This window comes from Equus quagga, unplaced genomic scaffold, assembly GCF_021613505.1.
Source record: "Equus quagga isolate Etosha38 unplaced genomic scaffold, UCLA_HA_Equagga_1.0 153_RagTag, whole genome shotgun sequence".
Lineage (NCBI taxonomy): Eukaryota > Metazoa > Chordata > Mammalia > Perissodactyla > Equidae > Equus > Equus quagga.
In genome coordinates this window covers 3,447,814-3,472,078 of record NW_025796915.1, presented here as the reverse complement: position 1 = coordinate 3,472,078, position 24,265 = coordinate 3,447,814, and the positions used below count along the sequence as shown (strand labels likewise).

The 24,265-nt window shown below is 55.1% G+C and overlaps 1 protein-coding gene across 1 annotated transcript in view; it reads right to left on the bottom strand.

Annotated features, from left to right (window-relative positions):
- Window positions 1–3,077: 3,077 nt before the first annotated feature.
- LOC124233118 (potassium/sodium hyperpolarization-activated cyclic nucleotide-gated channel 4) overlaps window positions 3,078–24,265 on the bottom strand; it is a 40,231-nt gene continuing 19,043 nt past the window's right edge. Inside the window, exons 2-8 of the mRNA XM_046650234.1 lie at window positions 18,443–18,866; window positions 9,949–10,110; window positions 7,787–8,005; window positions 5,636–5,782; window positions 5,287–5,527; window positions 4,792–4,956; window positions 3,078–4,677 (exon numbers count right to left, since the gene is read on the bottom strand). Coding sequence (XP_046506190.1) covers window positions 3,221–4,677; window positions 4,792–4,956; window positions 5,287–5,527; window positions 5,636–5,782; window positions 7,787–8,005; window positions 9,949–10,110; window positions 18,443–18,866 — 2,815 coding nt within the window. The 3' untranslated portion in view covers window positions 3,078–3,220. The remainder of the gene's footprint in view (window positions 4,678–4,791; window positions 4,957–5,286; window positions 5,528–5,635; window positions 5,783–7,786; window positions 8,006–9,948; window positions 10,111–18,442; window positions 18,867–24,265) is intronic.

Here is a 24,265-nt window from a genome sequence, read left to right as displayed (position 1 = left end):
TCTGTCCTGCCGTGACCCCTCCCCCCAGCCTGGTCACCTTCGTCTCCCTGCCGCCCTCTAGCTTCTTAACGCCCATCTGATCAGGCTACGAGGGCATCTCCCTCTTCAGTATCCAACAGTTCACCTGCACATTGACTACCCTCATTCTTGAGGGGGCACCAAGGAGTCCCAGGGACTCTGGAGCCCTGGCAGCTGGGGTGGGAACGATCTGAGTCAGGGTCTCACACCTCCAGGAGCAAAGGACACACACACACACGTGCTCACCCTCCTCAATGTCTCTCACCAGTCCATGGAGTCCACACCATGTCCACAGCCAGACCACTCATCTTCTAGCACCTTTGCCCCGCAGCTCTTGGGGACACAGGTTTGTGCACACAAGTGCCCACACATGCTCTGGAGGTCATAGCCCAGCGCCATCCACAGCCCAGCTCTCGAGCCTCCAGTACTCCCCATTAACCTCACCACCCCACCCCAATCCCTGGCCCCTAGAAGAAGGCAGCACGTGCTGGAATTTTTTTTATTTAAATAAAATATACAACACGGCCCATTTACCGTTTTCTGTTTTAAAAGTGGAAGATTTGAAAATTGCTTGTGGGGGATTCGGCATGGGACGCCCCACTGACCGGACCCGGCTCCCCCAGTCTCTGTGGAGGGGCTGGACTGGGTTGGAGCTTTTATAAAATGTGTGTGTGTGTGTGTGTGTGTGTGTGAAGAGAAGAGGGTGGTGAGCCCAGGCCCTGATGGCAAGGGGGGTGGTCCTCACTCTCCTTGCCCCTGGGCTCTCCACCCCCATTCCTGCCCCGCCCCACCCGCCCTGCCACCTCCAGGACTAGACTGTGGGTTTGGATCAAGTCCTGATGTCTTCCTTGGGGGGCAGGGGTGGGTGTAGGACTGAGATCGAGGCTACTGATTAAATCCTTCCAGCTCTGAGAACTCCCGGGGCCCGAGTAGAGACCAAGGCCAGGCGGCTCCTAGCCTCTACCTAAGACCCCAGGATCCTTCACCCCCTTCTCTCCCGGATTATTGCCTCGCAGTCCCTGTGGCCCATCTATGGAGAAACTGGCCTGTCTCACATCCCAGGACAGCTCAGGACAAAACCTGATCTTGCCAACCTTCCGGCTTGGAGCATGGAGGAGGCTTCTGGAAGGACAAGGTGGAACCAGCCTTCCTCATTATTCAGGACTTGGCAGCCAGACTTGCTCCTGCCATATAGGCAGGGAGCAGACCTTTGACCCTGGCTCTGGCAGGGTCTTGCTGGGGAGGATCGTGCCTCAGGAGGCATCTGAGCTGCCTTCACATTGGCCCTCACTCTGGACCTGCTTCTGCCTCCTACTTGCCTTCAAGAATCAAGGCCAATCCCCTTATCTGTCCTCCAGGGACCTCCCTCTGACCCTCCGGCCTCTGGATCTCCTCCCAAAGCCCCTGACTCCACAGCCCCACATCTACCTCAGTCACACCCCCACCGTGCACCCCAGCCCACCTCCTGCTCCCTCCTTCCTCTCTTTCCTTTACTTGTCCTTCCTTCTTCCTTCCCTTCCTCCCCTCTCCCCATTCCCTCTAACTCCTCCCACATCTCAAGGCCTGGCTCAAGCCCACCAGTGGCCACACACCTTCTTTAGGCTCCTCAGGAGACCCAGCCCCCTCCTGCATCCTGAGATGTAAGTCCTGGAGCCCTCAGCAACGTGCCGGGGGCCTTCCCACCATAGCTCACTGGAGCAACAGGCTGGGGAGGGAGCATGAGGAGGGGGCAGAAAAACATGATTTACTGAGTACCTACTATGGTACATGCCAGGTGCTGGGCTGGGCGTTTCACATATAGGACTTTTCTCATCTGGGCCTCATAGGTCCTGGTGAGGCGGGACCATAATTATTCTCATTGCACAAATGAGGTAACAGAAAAGGTCAGATATCTTGCCCAAGAGCACACAGCTAAGGAGTGGCAGGGCTGGGATTCAAACCAGGTCTGATTCCCTTCCCTCTGCACCATGTCTGGAGGCCACCTAACTCAGCCCCTCTGCACAGTGCTCTCAGGGAAGGCGCACGGGCTCTTCCCCGGGCAGGCTTGGATGCAAATCTCCGATCAGTCCCAGCTCTGCCACTCCTAGTTACATGATTCTGGAAAAATTACCCAAACTCAGTCTCCTCATCTGTGAAATGGGGAGAATCAAAAGACCTGCCTCGTGGTCTTTGTACATGGAAGGAGTTAATGAGTGCACAGCGCTAAACCAGTGGTTGGCACAGAGCAGACTCAGTAAAGAAGTTCTCTCACCTCCCACTGTACAGATGGGAAAACCGAGGGCCACAGAGGCGACAGGATGTGCTTGAGGCCCTACAGGAAAGGAGAGGCACAGCCGAGTCTTCTGCTTCCACGAGGTGAGAGGTCAGTCTGGGTCTGGATCGGAGACCAGACATGGGGAGAGAGGGGGCCTGCTGAGAACCCTGGGGGACTCTTCCCTGAGGCCTGGAGAGAAGACTCCCCAAGACCCAGTGGCAGGGCCAAGGTTGGCTGCTGGATGTCAAGTGACCTGGGTGTCCTGGCGACATGGGGTTAAACTAGGTTGCACACACATGTGCACACATGTGAGTGGCTATCTACATGGCTCTGCAGAGCGCTACATAGCTATACATAGACGCATCTTACATACATATACATACATACTCATATACATATTCATATACATATCTTGCTAAGTTTGCAGTAGAAAAAACGCAAGACTCTCAGGGCCCTGGCCCTGTTTTGTCCCAAGGACTCAGGCAACTGAGGCTCCCCAGGAACACACCCAAGGGCAGCCCCTTTCTGGGGCAACAAGATGACCCCCAGCAGAATGGGGCTCCAAGTTCACAGCTAAGGGGCTGGCAATGGCTGTTGCCCTTAAACGAATACAATGACAGATCTGCTCTAGGAACCCCAAACATGGGTCACCCCCACCCCTGCCAAGCCCCAGAGACCCCACCTGCCTTCCTCTGGCTTTTGTGTTTGGGCCCTGCCTGCTCCCCTCCCCCCACCCTCCCACTAGTGCTGAGTATTAAAATAGTCTATAAAAGCAAGTGACCAAAAATCTATAGCTCTAAGAATACCTGGTTATTTTCTGCTGTCTTTTGTTTTTCTGGTGTGAGTTTTTTTTTAAATGATAATTATTATTGTTATTGGTATTATCTCCTAATCACAGTTAAACCTGAAGGGAGAAAAAAAGCGAGGAGAGGGAGGAGGGGTCCCAGCTCAGAGATTGGATGGCAGTTTGGAGCGCACTGGCTCAGACCTGGCCCCAGGTTCCCTCTGGGGGGCAGCAGTCAGAGGGGGCCCCCCAGAAGAGGCGGCTCTTGCCCCAAAGAAAGAAAGAGGGGGTGGCAAAGAACCTGAGGATGTCTTCCGAGGCAGAGTGACGTGCTGGCCAGAGACAGCACCATAGGGTCTCCCAGGGGGACCGAGGCCCCCGCTGCCCCCACTGCCGCCCCCAGCTCTGGGGAAGAGCGTGAAGGCAGCCATGGACTCCCCAGAGGAGTGTGGGGAGGCTCTGCGGAGAGTCTGCGCCCCATCCTGGGGTAGGGCCGGCTGAGAGGCTGAGATGAGCTTGAGGTCCTGGGTGAGGCGGCCTGGGGTGAGGGGTGGTGTACCCCGGCGCTGGGGGACCTGGGGGGGTGGGGGACTGGATGCAGGTGGCAGGAGCAGGGAACCGTGGGAGCCAGAGGCCCGGGGTTGGGCACTTGGGAAAGTTCTTGGGGGGCCAGGGCTGTGGCCAGTGGGGCTGAGACCTCCTCGGGGGGTAAAGGCTATAGGAGAAGCCCCCCCAGAGGCCCCTGCCAGGAAGGGCTGCCGCTCAGGCTGCCGTGGGGGTGTCTCTGGCGTACTTGGTGGGCCAGCGGCCAGACCTGGGGACAACTCCCCCGGAGGCTGGCCCAGCTGCCCTGGGCTGGATGACGGGGACCTGGATGAGGGTGGGGGCGGCAGGAAGTGCTCCAGGAGTCCCAGGCCTCCCCTGGCCCCCGGCAGAGGGGGTGGCGGCTGGTTAGCTTGTGGGGAGCGGGCACCAGGCTGCAGTGGGGTGAGCAGGGGAGAGTCGGACGAGGACAGGGAGCCACCCAGCGCCTTGTGGAAGTGGCCAAACCCGGCAGTGGTGGTGGCAGCTGCAGCAGATGGTGTGGGAGCTGGGGAGGGGCCACAGACCCCAGGGGGTGGGGAAGAGCTGGAGGAGGGCAGGAGAGGGCTCAGTCCGGCAGGTGCAGAGAATCCAGCCAGCTGTTGGATGTGGAAGGAGGAGGAAGATGGTGTGTCCACCTGGGACGGGCTGCTGGCAGGTGAGGCGGAGCCCAGGGCAGAAGGGATAAGGGACTGCAGCCGCTTCAGGTGCCTTGGTGTCTGCCCGGCCCCGAAGCTGCCCAGCCCGGGGCCTGGGGGAGGGCGGAAGATGGCGGCGGGCAGGCGTGGGTGGTGGGTGAGGGCTATGGCCACGGAGGTAGTGGCAGCGGCAGCCTGCAGTGGTGCCTGGATCAGCGGGGTCCAGATGACGGGTGTGGGGGTCGGCGTGGCAGAGGCGGCAGCCTGGACACGGTGTGCACAGTGGGCCATCTCGCGGTCATGCTGCACAATCTGCTGGATGATCTCATTTTCCTGGTAGTTGAAGACGCCTGAGTTGAGGTCATGCTGGACTTTGTGGAGGAGGATGGAGTTCTTCTTGCCTGGGCCACAGAACAAGAGCAGGAACTCAGGCCAGAAGGGGCGGAGAGGGGGAGCCCGCCCCAGCTCGTGGGGCAGGGAACACTCCCTCCTACCCTCCCACCCAGCTCCCTCACCAATGCGGTCCAGGCGGTCCAGCGCCACAGTCTCGAAGGCCCGCCGCATCATGGGGTACTCCTCCAGCACCTCGTTGAAGTTGTCCACGCTCAGCGAGTAGAGGCGGCAGTAGGTGTCGGCTCTCACGCTGGCTGTGCGCCGACCCCGCGTCAGCAGGCAGATCTCTGCCAGGACAGCAGGAGTCAGGGTAGGCTTCTGTCAGACTCCACAGGGCTTCCTGCCTCACTCTGACCTAGGTCCCCAAAGCCTGGTCCAGAAGCTTGACAGGTTCACAAGGTTCCTACCCCCTAGCTGTGACCACATTGGATGCCATGCCCACCTCCCCCACCAAATGGGTGCTGGATGGTCTTTCCCATCTCTGGAACCATACTCCTATACTGGTCTCACAGACACCCACCTCTGGGCAGTAGCCACGAAGGGCCTGCCATGCCTACCATCCTTGGTGTCTCTCCAGCCCATTCCCCTGTCCCCCCAGAGCCCCTTGGCTGCCTCACCTCCGAAATAAGAGCCATCCGCCAGTTTGGTCTCCTTGTTGCCTTTGGTGAGCACACTGACCACGCCGTGCTGAATGAAGTACATCTTCTTGCCGATGGTGCCTTCGCGGATGATGTAGTCCCCTGGCTGGAAGACCTCAAAGCGCAGCTTGGTCAGCATGGATGTCACAAAGTTGGGGTCCGCGTTGGCAAACAGCGGCATGGAGGCCACCAGCTTCCGGCAGTTAAAGTTAATGATCTCCTGCTCCCCAGATGGGGTGGATTGGGAAAGAGGGGGAGAAGGAGGTGAGGGGAGCCACCCGAGAGGAAGGCCTGCTCCCTTGCCCGGCCTGGCTGTGGGCAAGCTCACCTCCCGCAGCGGCTCACTCAGCTCGCCCAGGATGCTCTCCTCGTCAAACATCTTGCCCTGGTAGCGGTGCTCGTAGTAGTCGTGGATGCGCTGCCGGGTGTCGGGCGGAAGCTTATGGAAGGACATGTACTGCTCCACCTGCTTGTACTGAGTTCCAGGAAAGGAGGAGAGGGCGTCACCCCCTGCCAGCCGGCCCCACGGCCCCAGCTGGCACTGCCCGGCCTCAGCCCTGCTGGTGACCAGGGCTGCATGACCCTGTGGGCCGTCTTGGCCAACCTTAACTCCTCAAGACAGAGGTCCTCAGTGTGGGTGTGGTCACGCTGTGCCCCAGAAAATGGCCCTGACTCCCAGCTGCTTGGGGCTCCATCAGAGTGTCTGGTCTCACCGCGTTCAGTGCTATGGAGATGGCTGTGGGACAATAGGAACTGTCTAATCCCAGATATAGGAGACCAACTGACTAGGAGGTCGATCCAGTTTCCCCTGAATGTTGGACTTTTCTGTGTTACACTGTGAGCCAGAGAGGCCTGACTGACTCTGGAAGGAGCCGTCTCCTACCCGTGGTAACAAATTGGCATAGGCAGCAGAACGGGCTGCAATGGGGTAGAGGGATTGGAGGCTGAAGCCGGGCTGCCTGACCCATCATATGGCCTCTATCCAAACGTGGCCCAGCCGAGGCTGAGTCATTTTGTTGAAGAGCCACTCCAGCCCAGGGGAGGAGCCCAGTAGAGCAGGGACCTTAAACAGAGGTTTGGGGACAAGAGATTTGTGAACCTAAGTGCCCAGGGCTCAACCCAATGAGCAAGGCTCCCACCTACCCTGGGAGTGAAGGCGGGGCTTACTACAGCTGTCCCTGGATTGTGGGTGGAGAGTGAGAATGTGAGGTTCTTCCCACACTGGGATTTAAGAGAAGTCCCTAAACCCCAGGAACAAGCAGAATAGGGGAGCCTGTTCTCACATATTAGTGCTCCAAAGAGGTGGGGACACGGTACGGCTGCAGAGGGTGCCAAAGAGCGACGGAGGGCTGGGGGATGACATTTGCTGACGTTCTTCCAGCTGCAGCGGCCCAGGCAGAGGCCGGCTGGGATGAAGGGAAGGGAGATGACGTGCTGAGGTAGGCATTAATGACAGATGGACCTCAAGAGTGGCTTCCGGTTTTGGGCCTGGGCATCTGTGCCACTGTATCCACTAACGAAACGGGAAAGAGCGGAGGTTTGGAGTGAAGCGGGTGGGGAGACTGTTCTCATTTTGGACATGAGGAGGTTGAGGTGTCCAGGAGGCACCAAATGGACAGTCTGGAGCCAAGGAGAAGGTGGGGGCTGATTATATCATTTGGGCCCCACTGCATAGAGGCAGACACAGAGCCTGGGGCTGGGGGTAGCAAAGCTGTAGCACTAGGAAGACAGGAGAGAGAACAGCAGAGAGCCCGGCCCAAGCCACCAGGGCCCCACGTGTGATGACTGACAAGACAAGCCAGCCGAGGAGAGCAAGAAGGACTGGCCAGAGAGGAAGGAGGAAAACTCAGAGAGCGCGGTCGTGGAAACCAAGAGCAAAGCCAAGAAGGGAGTATAACTGCCAACTGCCGCAGGGAGCCGAGCGAGATGAGGACCCAACAGCACCCACTGGCTTTAGCAACACAGAAGGCGCTGGTGAACTTCGGTTTAGTGGGCTGAGATAAGAAAGTGGATGCAGTAGCCATAAACAATGTGGGTTTTTGGTTGGTTTGTTTTACGAATTTGTCCATGAAAAAAGAGACAGACAGCAGCCAAAGCCGGATGATGGTGGAGGGAAGGCTGCTGTTTTTAACAAGGGAGAGATGAGCAAGTTTCAGTGCTGATGGGAAGGTCCAGAGAGAGAGAGGCTGGAGGAGATTCTGGACACAGGGGCAGCAAGAGGGAGAGGGGTCCTCAGTCAGCAGAGACAGGCCCTCAATTACCACAGCAGGAGGAAAGGTGGGTCCAGATAAAAAGACATCTACAAGTTTAAGGCCAGGGAGTTGAAGTAGTTCTCATCTAGGAGGGGTCCCCCTCTTCCTCCTCTGTCTCCCACACAGGGGGTCCCAATCACAGGGCTGGACACGAGGGAGCCTGTGGAAAGGACCAATGGGCAAGTTCTCCTGAGAGAGCCCGGGTGGACCATGGCTCTCTGCCCTACCTTTTCCTGGTACTGGCGCCGGGAGGAGTCCAGGGACTGGATGAGGGCGGTGGCATGGCCAATGAACATGGCGTAACAGGTGGCGCCCACGATCATGCTGAGCATGGTGAGCCAGACGTCCGACATCCCCACGGGTGCCTGCCGTCCATACCCGATGCACAGCATGTGGCTCATGGCCTTGAAGAGGGCGTAGGAGTACTGCTTTCCCCAGGAGTTGTTCTGTGGACAGACAGATTAGGGGATGGGGGGTGAGTGGGCTCAGACTTGTGAGAGGGCAGGCCTAGAAAAGTCCCTGCCACCTCTCACCCCTTAACCTAACTCTTTCCCAGTGGCCGAGTCCGGGGCTCCCAACCTTGCTGCTGGCCCAAAACCTCAGTGAGGGGCAGGGAGGCCACACTGACAACGCTTGGTGATGAGGGAAGCCACCCTGCTGAAATAACTCCAGCCCCCTCCAAATTACTGCGGAGCAAAGCCCATTTCCCCACTGACCTCAATTACAAAACCAGATATGCTTCCCCTGGGGGGACAAACTCTAGCAGACTGAGCCAAAAACACTGTCCTCATTCTGGGCGAGCAAAAGTTAAAGTGCTGCTGAGCTGAAGTTCTGCCGTGCGAACCCCGCCGGCATCCATCCAGGGAAGCGGCCACTAGTACCCTCCCCCAGAAGGTGGGCTGTCTGGAACACACAAGGCTGGGGCAGGAGGAGGGAGAAAGGGAGCGAGGCTCCTGGCTATTTTTGTCTCCAAAGCCAGTCGGTGTCGCAAGGAAGCCTCAGTGTGGGAACACTGGGCTCAGAAGGGCCATCTCCTGAATTTAGTGCATGTGTGGGCCTGTCACCCTCACACAGAGGTAACTGTCCCAAATGAGGGGGCCACCAGATGAACCCCAGTGCCTCTCTGCTCACGTGGTAGATGTGTTGGTGACAATGCAGAAACCCACCCTAGCATAAGGCCCACAGCACCCCTGCCCAGAGCCCCAAGTATTTCCACACTTCTAGGTTGTTCCAAGCACCTGGAGGAAAGCACACGAGCTGGGTGCCATGTTCAAGGTCACTCAGACCTTCCGGACAGAGCTGAGCTCGGCTGGAGGCTCCCAGTCTAGACCAGGCTGGGAGGTCCACAGAGCCGATCTCCAGGGGTGGAAGGGGCCAGGCTCCTTGCCTGTGGAACAGGGGTGGCCCCCCAGCTGCCTCCAGTCAGGGCTTCGGGCCTTCCTGCTGAGCCCCTGGGGACCGGGAAATGCAATCCATATGGCAGATTCATTTACACGCAGCTCATCAAAAGGCTGTTTTGTAAAGCCCTGTTTGATGCTGAAAGATGCCTCGGGGTCTCTTTCACCTCTTTCAAAGTGGTTTTCCCCCCCTGGGGCCCTGGGGATTTGCCTTCAGACCAAACCAACCTGACTGAGAGGGAAAAGGAGAGAGGCAGGGATTTGCCGGACCCAGAGAAAGGCTCACAGGTCCAACGGGTCCCCGGCCCCACTTGGTGCCCACCCTGTCCAGAGGGAGGCTGGGGGGCTCTGCCCTGCGGCTTCCACGGCCCCAATTCCAACTTCTCCTACCCACCCACAGGGTTGGAAGGCTAGGGAGGGAGGGGGTCAGGCTCCATGCCCTCCAGGCTCAGGACCTCACCTGAGACCAGGATGTGTGTGTATGTGGGGCGAGGGCTGGGCGGTGGAAAGGGCAGGTAGGGGGACAGCCTGGCTCTGCTGCTGGAGCAGAAAGTGGCTAGCTGTGTGATCTGGGAGTCTATGCAAGCTGCAAACAGTGCCCCTCACAGGTTCCTCTTTTCTCAGGCTCAGCTTTAAGGGCTGGTCTGCCTCTGAGGAGCAGAGGTGGGAGGCAGGAGCCAGCAGCCCGGCGTTGCCACAACTGATATAATCGGAGGAAGTCCAGGTCTGAGTCTCCCTGGGTGAAATCGGGGCCAAATATCGAGGCTCCCAACTGCAGTGGAGGCTGTAGGAAGGCAGAGGGAGCAGCACACAGCCACGAGCTCCATGACAGGCCTGTACCGGCTAGAACCACGTGCCCTTGCGCACCTCACTGGCACCTCGGGGTCCTACATGCTGGGACTCAGGAGTTCCAAGTTGTGGACCTGCTCTGCCCACATGTGCCTCATACCCCCACCGCCGTGCCCAGAGGGAGGGCCAGGCTGGGCGCTCACCACCATGTTGTTGATGGACACCCAGCAGTCATCGGGGAAGTCCTGCAGCATAGGCACCAAGAACTGCAGGCAGCCGTCCCAGTGGCAGAGCAGGAGCATCATGCCGATGAGATTCACTATACGCACCACGGCGCTGGCCAGGTCGTAGGTCATGTGGAAGATCTGCAGGCAGAGGTGAAGAAATTGGCCCGGTTAGGTGGATGGCCGGGAACAGGGACGGCCTCTCCCAGCCAGACCCCGCAGCTGCTGTGGGCCCTGTTCTGCTCATACTTGGCAGAGTGCCCAGCTCTGTGCAGGTCCAGGCTGTGGCTAGGGTGGGAAGGCATCAGGCCAGGCCCTGGAAGCAGCAGACTGCAGACTGTAGGGCCCCAGATGGACGCCTTCTGGGATATGTGCAGACGGCGGGGGCGCAGGAGGGTGTCCCACAGGAAGTCCAGCCATCCAGACTGGACATGGGAAGGGAGTGCACCAGGAGCCCCATACAGCCCCGAAGTGCGCAGAGAAGCCACTTCATCAGCTTGCCTAGGCCGTGAAGACAAAGAGAGAAGAGCCAGGCAGTCTGAGGCTCCCTAGGGGACCACAGTCTGCAGTCAGGCCAGGGGCATGGTGTTTCCCTCAACCCGTCACCAGACTCACAGGACCCACCCAGGGGCCGTGGGCTCTGCATAAGGCAGTCAGGGGACTGAAGAGGGAGTGGCACAGACACACAGCCTCCAAGTTCAGGTAGACCTTGCTCCCAGGCCCACTTCCTGCCCAATTCCTAGCTGTGTGACCTTGAGAAAATCCCTGCACCTCTCTAATCATGTTTCCTCATCTGGAAAATGGCAATAAAAATTCTTACTTGAGTGGCTTGTCAAAAGGATTAAATTATACATACAAAGTGCTTAATACTGGGTATAGAAGTGTTCAATAAATTGCAAACCATTATTAATTGATAAGTTGTTAATAATTGATCTTTATGATTAGTTAATATGTATCCGTAGCCATGTGCTCCTGTGCAGTTTAATAAAGTACAGGACCCTAACCCCAGCCCACTGCCGCCCGTCAATCTCTACTCCTGTGGCTCCCAGTGGGAGGACGAAGTGTGGCTGGGCAGGGCCAAGGGCAGACACATCCCAGCATCCCTGCCCCACTGCCTCCTCCCAGAGCTGCTGCTCAGTCCACTTTCAGCAGGGATCATCACGGTGGCAGGGCAGAGAGGGGCCACAGAGATGGAAGGAAGTCTAGAGGGAGGTCTCTGGAAGTTCTGGCCTTGCCTCCGGCCTGTGAGACTCTGGGAACCCTAGTTCTGGCCCCTCCATACTATTCCCAGGCAGAGAAACCTTCCTGGAAAGGGGCTTTGGGCCAAAATTAGAGACTTGTCAAATGCCACAGAGACCTAGTTTAAACCCATTTCAGATGGGGAAACTGAGGCCTAGAGAAATAGGCCTAGATATTTCAACCCCCTGTCTAGTGGTCAGCCCTGTAGCTGGTGGCAGGATATTCTGATACTAGTGACCTCAGTTTCCCCTTCTGGAATGTGGGCTGAGCCTGGGTCTAGGTTTTGAAAAACCAAAGATGAATGCTACTTGTCCAACCCCCAGGGTCTCCCCACCTGGGGCCCCCTGAGTAGCATGACTCTGGATGACCCAGCTGAAAGGCTGTGGAGTATTTTCAGGATGAAACAGCCCTTGGAAAGTTTCCTGGAGGATGGCAGCTCCAGCTTGTCCCATGGTTCCCCATGGCCCCGGTGACAGAGGGACAATACCACCACACCTGAGTGTGGGCACGTGACCCTATAGTCTTCATTTCATTTAAACTCACAACAATCCTCTGCTAAAGATATTGTTAACCCATTTTACTCTAAAGCTTAGAGAAGTGAAGCGACTTGCCCAAGGTCACGGAGGCAGTGGAAGAGGCGGATTTGGACCCAGGGCTGCCGGCGGGTTATTAATTGGCCAGTGAGGGAAGGGTGGTTTTCAGCAGTCCTGTTTTGCAGATAAAAGAACTCAAACCCAAAGTGGCCAAGTGATATGGCCAGATTCCCACAGCAAGCTGGACCAGGGCCGGGTGGGACTCCCTGGTATCTTGCCTCCACAAACACTGTGTAATGCTGTAGACAGAGCTGTGTGCCTGCAGCCTAACCCCACCAGGGCTCAGAAACCAGCCCCGGGGCTGTGAGCAAGCCCTCCCCTGCGTAAGCTGACACATCTCAGTATAAGGAGCGGTGGGCACTGGAGAATAAGCAGGGCAGTTTTGGACTGGGCTCTGGGTTCAGCGGGGACTGGGGCCGGTGTCTGGGATGCAGAGCATGGCTAAGCATGATGCCAGTGCCTCTGGCCATCCCTCCACTGCTGGCCATGCCCCAGGGCCTGGATCCTAAGCCCAGGAGGCTCCCCCAGCCTCTCCCCACAATCCAACAGTGGCTCCTGAGCACCAGGTCCCCAGAGGTGGCTCTGAGGGAAGATCCCACTTCTGTCTTTTTAGCATTTAGCTGATCAGCTCGCTGACCTTGGGCAAGTCACTAACCTTTCAAAGTCTTGGTTGACCAGGATGCCACCAGCTCCCTCACTCTTGGGAATGGGGAGGGTGAGTGACACAGGACCACCCAGTCTCAGAGATGGCCATCCCCAGCACCTACCTTCACCTCCCACCACACCTCAGCCTCCCCTCAACTAAGACGAGCTGGACATCGGTGCCCCATTTCTCAGGGTTGCTGGAGAAATTAAACTGGCTAACAAAGTGCTCTGGGCCCTGAACCCGCACATGCGTGGGTCACTATTATTAAGCTCCTTCATTTCCCAGCTGCTGTGGACTGAATGTTTATGTTTCCTGAAAATTCGTAAGTGGAAACCTGATCCCCAATGTGATGGTGTTAGGAGGTGGGGCTTTGGGAGGTGATTAGGTCATGAGGGTGGAGGCCCCATGAATAGGATTAGTGTCCTTATTAAAAAAGACAAGACAGACGATCTCTCTCTGCCCTAAGACGACACAGAAGGAAAGTGGCCCTCTACAATCTAGGAAGTGGGCCCTCACCAGAACCCAACCGTGCTGGCTCCCTGATCTCATCTTTCCAGCCTCCAGAACTGAAAGAAATAAATGTTGTTGAAGCCCCCCAATCTGTGGTATTTGTTATAACAGCCCAAGCTAGATACTATATTGGAGCTAAAGGAAGACTTTGACCATCTTTAGAGGATGTCCCAGGCTGCTGTAGCCCACCATATCTGCTCCTTTCTGTGAATCACTCTGAGTCTTAAAGACGCAAGTATCAAGGTTGGCACATTTTTATGCAAGCTCTTCTGTTCTTTTTGTACTACCTATGTTTTTCTTTTCTTCATAACTAATTTTCATCTAAGACCAGGTCCCTGTCTAATTTTGCCTTTATCATGATCTCAGTAACGAATATGGCAGAGCATGTGGTAGGGTTTCAGGAGTGGAGAAGTGCTTAGTGACAAAGGTGAAGGTGACGATGACGATGGGGATCAGAGCTGCCACCAGTGTATAGAGTGGCATTTGAAAAGGGCCCCACTCTGGGCAGATACAGCCCCCAGGGAATCTATCTTTGTCTTTGCGGGAAGGAAAAAGGTGCCTTCTCCTGCAGGTGGGCACAGACTCATGCGTCCTACAGAGAGCATGTGATGGTGGTGGCGTCTGGTCTTGGGCTGAAGAGGGACACAGATGCTGGAGTGCCCAGAGGAGGGTTTTGGGGATGGGGAGGGGTGGGATGATGGAGGATTTTGGTGGTGGGGAGGGCTGCAGATGGCTGTCAGATACTGGAAAGCCAGAGCCACCAACAGGGCAAGGTCTGAGATTCCTGTGAAGAGCTGGTGGGGAGGATGCACCTATTGAGGCTAGGAGGGTACCCCAGAGAGCGAGGACACTTGCCCCACCCCCAACACTCTATGGCACCCAGGCTTGGTTGCTGAGAACAAGGCTGGACGTTGCTGGGAGAGGCTGCTAAACACTCCTGTGTCCCCACTGTGGGTTGGGGCTACAGGCCACCCGCAAGTCAGCTGCACTACGCAAATATTTGTCTTGCTCTTTATACCTCATTAAAATCCCCTTTTATGATATTGGTTCTGATTGTGGGGGTTGAGTACCTTCATTTCCAGGCCCCTGCAAGGCAGGGACAGGTAGCCTGGGCAGATCACTCTCTGTGCCCCTGGTGGCACTCAGGGGAAGCTCCATTCTCACTCCCTTCTGCAGTTTTTCGACCACAGCACAATCTGAGAGGACACATCTTGCGCCTTGGGCAAGTGCCTTCTCTGCTCTGAGCCTCAGTTTCCCCAGCTGTGTAATGGCTCCATAACTGCCAGCTCCCAAGGCTGTCTTGGGGATCAGGAGAGATGATGTCCACAGCTGGCACACAGAAGGTGCTCAGTGCATGTCAGTTCCTTTCCTTCCCTCTCTTCCCCAGCCCTCAAATAAATGTCTCAGTCCTGGGGACAGACGAGCAACTGGAGTTTCTGCCAAGATCTCCTCTCAGGGCCTGGCTGAGTTCCCTCTCGGGGACTCATTTTCTCCTCAGGGAAGAACAAACTTCTCCCTTTGTCTCAGCAACAAGCAGCCACATTGAGGACAGCAATCCCAGGCCCAAGAAAGTGGCTGGTACATGTGTGTCCTGGACAAAGCCTGGAGGTAGCTGAACTGAGGGTCATGCTGGCTCCCTTCCTGAGGGTCATAGAGAGGGCCAGTTCCTGCCCCCTAGTACCACTCCTATGCATCGTCCCAAACTCAGGATTCAGAGAGAGATGGAGAAATTGGGGCCCACAGGGAGAGGAGACTCATCGAGGCTGCACAGCTGCCCTGGGCTGGCCTCCTGCCTCCTGCCGTTCCAGGCTGCCGAGGGAAAGAAGAGGCTTCTGGGCTGGGTCGCTGGGGTGCTGGGCCCTGCAAGGGAACATCCGAAGGGGGGCGACCACGGTTTCTAACAATAGCCTCCGTGCCTATAACAAGCTCGCACCTCAGAGGAAGGGAAGAGGCTTGGCTGGGAGAGGCTCGGGAGGGAGGATGCTGACCCAGATGCCCGGGAGGGAGGTAGAGGCGGGCGTCCTCTGAGACAACAGCCTACACCTGCTGAGACCACTCCACCTACCCCGACTCCTGAGACCCGCTACTACCGCTTGGGATCTCTCACTGGGGGCAGGGCTGGGCGAGGGCAGGCGGCTGAAGCATGGGGGTCAGGAGCCTAGCATCTCCGCAGCTTCACCAGGGTGCCTTGGACAAGCTTCTCCCTCTCCATGGGAGGCCGACTCCCCAGCCCCTACCCAGCGTCACAACAATGTCTTCAGAATCAGCTGAGATGATCCTCGCCAAGACTGGAGTAGGGACTGAGCCCGGGTCTCCAAGAACATCAGAGTATGCCTGACAGTCAGGGAAACTGAGGCACAAAGAAAGAAAGAGATTCACATAGGGAGTGGGAAGAGGAGACAGGGCAGGGTTTTCTCTACTAAATACCTCCCTCTCCACGCCTCCTGCAGACCAGGGGCCTCAAAGGCTCTCCCTGCTGCTGCCCCGAGGCCAGGCTGAGGCGAGGAGAAGCCCCGGTCCTGGGGCAGGCCCTTAAGGATCTAGAGACAGGGTTCCTGAGGCTAGCTGGGAAACCCCAACTCAATCCCGGGGGTCCAGTGGGAGCCCTTAGCTGGGCAGTGTGCCCAGCAGAAACCAGCTCAAAGCAATTTCCTTCCCAGCTGGTAGGCAAGATAAGGGTGTGTGTGGAGGGGGTGGGGAGTCATCCATCTGGCCTCCTGGGATCTCCCTTCCACCCACAAGGTTGGGTAGCAATGTCCAGTTCAGAGCCCAGACCTGAGGCCTCCTGGGGCCTCTGTCTACCTGAGGGAAATGCTAGGGCCAGAGCCAGCCTGACCAGTTTTGGATAGGCCAGAGGGTAGCCAGGCTAGAGTGGCAGTGGGGACAGGAGCCCTGGCCTGAGCTCCCAGGATGTATGGTGCAAGGACAGTAAAAGAAGTGGTTAGCTCTTGTCCCAGGGCCTACTGTACCCAGAGCCACTGGCAACACTGCCAATGCCCCCAAATACCATTGTCCCCGGGGCCCATGCACAGGAAGGAGCAAGGTTAGCCCTCACGGGGCTGATGCCTGGAGACACAAACAGATGCCAGAGAAGGGAAAGAGCAACTACTTCTCTGCTTCTAATGACAGTATAGGTGCAAGTCCAAGACAGGCAGAAAGTTGAGGGTTCTTGGGGACTGAGGGAGCCAACATGGTGCTGCATGTCTACTTGGGACAGAAACCAAGAGACAAGCCTGTCAGGGCATTCCAGGAAATATGTCTCCAGCCATCCTCTGCAGCCACGCAGAGTGGCCCGGGCCACCACCACCATCACCCTCTCTGTTCCCTCTCAGGCCTGAGCTCAGACCCACATGCCAACATCTCTCTGCACCTGGATATCCCATAGGCATCTCAAACCCAACCTGTCACACAGAATTCCTTACCCCACCCCACAACCGCTCTACTGCCTACCCTCCCAAGCTCAGCTGGGAGCCATCCCGAGTGAGGAACCAACGGAATAATGGGTAAAAAGTACTGGAGAAAAGGAAACACCTTGCAGAAGTGTAGGGGGTGACTAAGATGATGGGGTGGGGAGGGGCACGTTTAATCCTCACAACATTCCAATGAGGAAGGTACTACTTATACCCACTTTGTAGATAAGAGACTGAGGCTCAGAGAGGCAAGGTGGCACCAAGGTCACACAGTTAGCCAGTGTGGAGCCAGGATTTCAATTCAGGTCTCACACGTGTCATTCTAGCTCCAAAGCCCACAAGCAGTCCACTCCGCCAGGGAGGGACTGCCACATTGCTAGGAGCCAACTGGGTTCTGCTCCAGCTCAGCTGTGTGACCTTGGACAAGTCATTGCACCTCCTCTGTCAGCAGGAATAACGCAAATTTTCCAAGCCAAAGAGAATTTCTGCCATGGAGTGATTCTGCCAGGCTGGTGGAGGCACTTCTGCAGCGCAGGTGTTCACGACACCTCTGACCTCCATCTGCCAGTGCCCCAACCATCAGCCTTCCGCTCTTGCCCAGGGTCTAGGCTGCTGCTGAGGGTGCGGTGGGGACTTTGCATACTGAGCATGGGAACTTCCATCCAGTCAAGCAGAGGTCCTGGAGACCAGGAGGCAGTGACCTGAGGCCGGAAATGCACCTCCGCAGAAGCTTCCCAGGCCACAGCCTGCTCCAAACCCCAAGGTGAGCAGTCTCACAGAGCATATCTCCCCTACCCAGTACCTCCAGGCTGGCCTGCCTGCTGCTGCCACCAAAAGGCGTAATTTGGGTGGTGGCAGACACAGACAGAAGCGCTGGCAAGGTCACCTGCTGTTTTTCAAACCCCAGTCGCCTCCTCTGTTCCTTCACAGAGGACTGCGTTCAGCTCGGGGATGAGTTAGGCTTGTCCAGGACAGCGTTGGCCCACCCAGTTGTTTCACAATTTGTTATTTAGGTTCTGCAGCCAGTGCTCCGCCCACAGCCCCCAGGACCCCTTTACAGTTCACATGCACACAGCTCCGGGCTCCCTCAGCACTTTCACTCCCTATAGCCAGCACCTGCGGCTGTCTGTCAGAGGCCTGCCCCAGGCTGCTGGAAACGACTTTGTCTGCTGGCACCGAGGGCAGGAAGTGCCCTGAGCCAATGACTGACAGGTAAGGGGATAAAAAATTGCAACTCCTTTGCCCTGATTGGGACAACTCTGAGGTGTGGTACATACTGTCCCCAGAGTTCCCTAGAGGACTCTGCTTGTGTCACCCTTGTTTGGCTTCCTTCCTTCCTTTCCCTGTGCCTTTTCCCCAATCCTTTACCAGGAAACACCTCCTCCAAAAAAATCACTTTCATGCAAATCCTCATCTCAGGGATTGCTCGAGAAGAACCCAACCTAAGACAGTTGCAACAAAATTTACACAAAAATCCAGATTTCTGCTTCTCACAATAAACCCATAGATCTAGTAACCCTGGGCCCATTCCCACTTGGCAACAAGAGACTAGAGCTGGGTAGAGGCTGCCTATTACAGACGGAAGGTGTGTTCTCCAGGTTTCCCCAGTCCACCACACTCCCTACCGCCTTTCAACTGGCCCCTTTCACCCATTCACATTCCCTGCCTGGGCCCCAAAGGCTTACGAGTTTGCAACCCCTACAACATAGTGCAGTGGTTAACGGTGGACTGGAGTTCAGGTTCATCAATTACCAATTCTGTGACTTGTATAAATCCCTTAATCTTTCTGTCTCTCAGTTTCCTCATGTAAAAAATGAGTACCTACACATACCTATATGGTACCCTCTATGGTTGTTAGAGACTTAAATCAGATACTACCTGTAAAGTGATTTGCACTGTATCTAGCACAGATGATAGGAAGTCAAGAAATTACTAATTTTTGTCCTTTTGGAGCAAGTGTGCCTACTACAATCTGACAGCCCACGTGCAACTATCCGAGATTACCTGCTGGCCCCTCACTCTCCCTGGAAGGAAGATACACCTTCGCCCCAATAGGTTTGAGTCTGACGACTCACCTCTTCCCACTGATGAATATATCGAATGAGGCGAGAGAGACGCAACAGGCGCAGAAGGCTGAGGATCTTGGTGAAGCGGACGATGCGCAGGGCCCGGGCAGTCTTGTAGACCTCTGAGTCAATGCGTGTCTCCACAATGAGGAAGATGTAGTCCACGGGGATGGAGGAGATGAAATCCACCACGAACCAGCTTTTGAGGTACTTCATCTTAATCCGCTGCGGGTCCAGGATGATCTCTGTGTTGTCCTCCACCACAATTCCTGTGCGGAAGTTGAGGACCAAGTCGATGAGGAAGAATGTATCTGACACCACATTGAAGACGATCCAGGGTGTGGTGTTCTCATCCTTGAAGAAGGTGATGCCCACGGGAATGATGATCAGGTTTCCCACCATCAGCAGCAGCATGGTCAAATCCCAGTAAAATCTGCCCAGAGACACAGGGGTCAGTTGACAGGAGGAGAGAAAGAAAGAGTTACAGACTAAGAGAGAAAGCTCTGAGGGAGAGCAAATGTGGGAGAGGTAAGTCTTGGGAGGTTCTGAGTCACTGAGGGAGATAGGCACATGGGTACCTGGGCAAGATGTGGAGACGGGCACAGAAAGAGGCTCTTCCTTCACTAAGGATACCTTCTGCGTGCCCCTCGGTGAGCTCCCCAGTGACAAGCCTCCTACTCCCATCCCCATGCCCCAGTGAGTCAGGCTGAAAAGCAAACCAAACAATGACATCCAGAGAGAAGTGAGAGGCTGTTTTAGTGGCAGGAATAGTTCCCCCCACACCACCCCAGGCTCAGGCCAGGCTGCTCCATCCTCCCTGAGGGCCAGCTGTGGCCTGAGACAGGCTGGCAGGCAGACATGCCACAGACCGTGACCAGAGAGCAAGGGAGGTCCAGACACACAGCAGGTTCCTGGGAGGCGGGAGGTCCAGGATCCAGCCCCAGCTCTGTCACTGACAAGTTATGTGACACCAGGCAGGTGCCCTCCATGCTCTGGGCATCAGTTTCCCCGCTGTGCAATGAGGAGTAGCACCTCAACTCTCAGTCCTATAATTCTGATCTGACCATCATCCACACCGATTCTTTGGGGTCCCCCTTTAGTCTGTCCCCAAGAGTAAGAAAATGTCTGACTATCTCTGTCCCCCAAAGGTTTGCATTCTAACACAGGGGTGGGGAAGGGCAGTGATATCTTCAAAGGCAGGAAGTGTTAATGGGAGGATTTCAGGCACCAGTGAGGTACCACCCAATGCAATGGAGTGAGACCTGTGGGGGCTTCCAGTATCATTTCTCCTAAGGCCTTAAAGCAACTGCAAGTGCTTCCTGAGGGAGGTAAGGAGGGGTCCTCAGAGAGAAGCCTCTGAGAGGGTACAAAATGTGAGGCAGTAAAAGCCAACTCACAGATCTCCCACCTGGCCCAGCAGGGGCCCCTCTGGAAAGTGCAGATGGCACAGGTAGGCACAGACCCCATGTCTAGAAGGGATGACCAACCATTACCAGGAATGCTGCCCAAGTACCAGCCACCCCAGGACTGGCCTCAAAACTAAAAACTTGCACTGCAGAGCCATTTCTCTCTGCTATTAATTTATACAGTTACACAATGACAGATAAAAGTATTAAGTCAGGCAGAAATAAGCATGTCTTCTCCCAAGAGAAATAACCTTTTCAGCCATCTTTAGTTCTCTACTGCAGGGAAGCCAGGAGGAAGGGAGTAGGAGACAAAAAGACAAGCATTCCTTGAGTTTTCAGAGGGTCCTGCTGCAAAACCAAAGTGCCTCTGCCTGAAAAGTTCCGGGTTTGGGGAAAAAAATTATTTCACAGCAAATCGCTTTCTTTGTCAGACTCAAAATGGTGCCATGAGTCAAGTAGAGGGCAGAGCCTGCTTCACTGAAGGTGGGCAAGACAGATGTCCCATATCACACAGCTCAGGAGAGGGTGGCTTCTGGAAAGGCAGCTTCTGGCACCTTCTTTGAAAGACAAGCCCTTCAGGGCTTCAAGACAGGACCTTAGTCAGAGCCTCATGGGGATAAGGCTGGTACCAAGAGGTCAACTTCAGCTCCTTCCCTGCCCCACAGCCTACCACCCCTTCTCCAGCCCCAATCCCCCTATGCCATGGGGAGAACTCACCCTAAGACCTGAGAACCTACCCCAGCCTTCATACCCCCTACACAGAACACAGCACAGCCTCGCTAATGACTCATGGGCCCCAAGAGAATGGTTTCAGCTTCTATGGGGTGCTCTCGAGCTGTGTACACTTTCTACCCAGCCTCATGCATATCATTCAAAGACAGCTGCAGACACTCATTCGATGCCACACACAGGTATCCCCATTCACACACAAAGCGTGCAAACACTCCTATATATACATGGCCATCGTTCCTTTTCATTTAATCTCTTGGGAAAAACAAAACAAAACAAAACTGTGGCATAGAGAGGCCACTGAGGGCCCTGTGGCCCTCTGTACATAAAGCTAATAATACACCCAGACTGAAGAAGTTTCTAAAATTAACAGAGTGGGTGCAAGGCAGCTAGGAATGCTGACTCGGGCAAGCCTGCCACTCCAGCGGGTTTCTACACTCTCCTCAGCTCTAGTTCCCCAATTACAAGCCAAATTTGAGACAGTAATTAACAGGAAAATGTTTGCATTTAGTGGTCTTCATAAAATCAAATTATATGAGGCAAAAACATCCATTTCCTTGTATTCTGACTAATTGTTTCGATCGTGAGTTTCCAGATGCTAAGGGATATTTCTAGTGTCTGATTTGGGCTAGGGTCGGAATATTGGGGCACTTCTCCACAAACCATTATCCTGGAGCATGGCAGAGCTACACAAAAGGCAGCATAATATGGTAGGGAGAAAGAAGCACAGGCACTCGAAGCCAGCCAACCTGGGTTCAATTCCTAGTTCCATCAATTACTAGGAAGTCATTAACTTCTCCATGCCTCAGTTTCCTCATCTGCTCAATGAAGATCATAACAGTACCTAACAAGCAGAACTGTTATAAGAACGGAATGAATTGATATTTGTAAAATGCTCTGACCTATGCCTACCTATATTATTAAATGAATAAATAAGTAATTCAAGTCAACAAAGTCACAGGAAAGAGGTGAGGAAGGAAGATGAAATCTTTCAGGGAAGAGCCAAAGCAAAGCATCTACTGGGAGTGGGGGTGGAAGGGAACTTATAATGGTTCTTGGAAAGCCAGTGGTGGAAGTCAGGGGCCACAATATTCCCCAATAAGCCCACAGAACCTATTTACCTTGGCAGACAGATGCCCTGACCTCAGGGAGCTGATGGACAAGGTCAGAGAACAAGGCTTAGACAGAAGACAAGTTGGGCAATGATTTAAGAAACCATCCCAGGCAGCAGCCCAGGCATCTGAGAAGGTGGACTCCTGGTGGCCCGGAAGGGTGAGGCCAGAAAGTGCTCCTGGAGGAGGTGAGAGGAGTTGGGCTTTGGGAGCTGCCTCTGGCCTCACAGACTACCCTTCCTTACTCTTTGCCAGACAGCTGCAAAGATTTCTGAAAGCACAACGGGGTGAAAGAAAAAAAAAAAAAAAAAAAAAAATGATGTTCAGCACCATGGACAGCTCCTGGCGCGCCTGCCATGCCCATTCTGCTGGTCCAGCCAGGGGAAGTTGGCAACAGCCTCTCCACTGCATCCTCAGCTCTCTGGCCCCTCTCTCCCCCAATCCTAGTGATCAGAAGCATCTCAAGTGGTTACTTAACGTCCTTGGGCATTTTCACCAGGGGATCCTTGGTGACTGAAAAGCCTTTATTCACAACGACCCCAGAACACTTCACAGTATCGAGCACACACTTTGTGCTTTCCATGCATTACTTCATTTAACTTCACACCAGCACTAAGGTGGCTGCTGTTATCTGCATTTTACAGAAGATGACACTGAGGCTCAGAGAGAAGTATGTGCCCAAGACCACACAGTTGGTGAGGACCATACTCGAGATTCAGAGAGGTCTGTGGGACTCGGAGCCTGACCGCTTGGGATTTTAGGCACCTCGGTGGGATGCAGGGAGGTGGACAAGCCCTTCTGGCACCTGTGCATCACACTGGGGAGGTAGCCTACAACAACAGGTGCAACCCCTGCCCCAGAGACAAGAGAGGAGAAAGAGTTGCAGAGAGGTTTCGAGGGGACGCATCCTCCTGATGGTGGGGCCTTCTGAGGCACTTCCTTGGCGGAGGAAGTAGCACTTTTCAAGTATTAAAAGCACCTGGTCCTCAGCAGTCAATAGGGCACAGTTGCACCCATCCTGTAAAAGGGAAAACTAAGGTCCACAGAGGAGGGAACAGGAACATTTCCAAAGCCTCAAGCTAGATGCCCCATGCTCCCCTAGCACCCCACAGCCCCCAGAATCATTCATGACTAAATCCCACAATCCAGGGTATGCATCCATGGAGGCAGGTAGCAAGCTCTGGCAGGGAAGCAATGGACAGCCAGACTCAGACATGCTGGAGTTGGCACATGCCTGAATTAGAGGCCTTGTTCTCTCTAAAAACAGATGACTCACCCCTCCACCGCCCCCCACTGCCCCATCCAAGTGTCTTCTCAGCTGAGAGGAAGTCCTAGCCAGGAAGACACGACTTGGGCACTGGAGGCCATGCCCCAGGTTCAGCCCCAGGATCCCAGGCGTGGCCTCCCTCAATCCTGGACCTTGCTTCCTACCTGGACCAACAGGTCCTTTCAGGCAGGCAGGTGGCCTCTCAGCAGGAGGACGTGGCCTATAGACCGGTTTTGGAGGAGAAGATCCCACACGCAGAAGGAACTGGGGACAGCAAAAAGCCAAACAGCCCTTTTACACTGATACTTGGGACATTTCATGGTTTGGTCTGAGAGGAAGGTTATGGCCTCAAGGTTGCTGAGGGAAGAGAAGAAAGGATGCTCCTGGCCTAAACTCAGAGACTCCAGGATCAGACCAAGGGCCCTCTCCTTCCCTGGAGGCTGAAGAGGACGCAAAGGGTGATAAAATGGGGGCAGGAGAAGTGAAAGCCCTAGAAGAGGGAGGGCCTCCTTCAGCCTCCTCTTGTCCATACACGCCCATGCTTGCATTTGAGCATATATGCTCACACACCCACGTGCACACATATGCACAATGCACACATATGGGCGTGTGCTCACACACCCATGAATACATTTTTGTACACTCTCTTGTTTATGCCCTCCTGTTACTTTTTGTCCTTGTACACACATCCATTTTCATACATGTAGACTTTCCTGCACACGCACTTGCATACATTTTGAGACAAATTATATCCGCTGAGATTTCTGTTAGCTGAAAGAAAGAGAATACCTTTTTTTGCCCATTAAAATCTTTTCCATCCTTCAAGATTCATCTGAAGTGCTACCTCTTCTGGGCCTCTCCAACCTCTCACAGATTGAGCCTCAGCCCAGCCTGAGCCTGGCCTTGGATCTCCCAGATGCTGCAGACTCCTTGAGGACAAGGGGCCATGTCCCAGAGATGCCTGTGTTCCTGCAGTGCTGTCTGCAGTCCAGGGTCCCCACGCTTTCTCCCAGGTGAGTGGCACAACTAGGGCCCCATCTTTTACCCCCTCCCTCTGTGAAGATGGCTCCCACTCAGACAGCAGACCTGCATTCCCACCTGCCACCTGGAGAGCCTTCTGGCTCCTACACCCAAGTCCAAGGCTGAACTCAGCATCTTCCTCCTTAAAGCTGAATGGCACAGTCAGCATCACAATCACCTGGGCTCAAACCTCAAAGCCATCCTTGGCTGCCTTCTCTTTCTTCCCACTCACCCCTGTAGGCCCCCCAGGCAGGGACCACATCTTGTCTAGCATCTTCTACGATGGTTTCTGAATCTG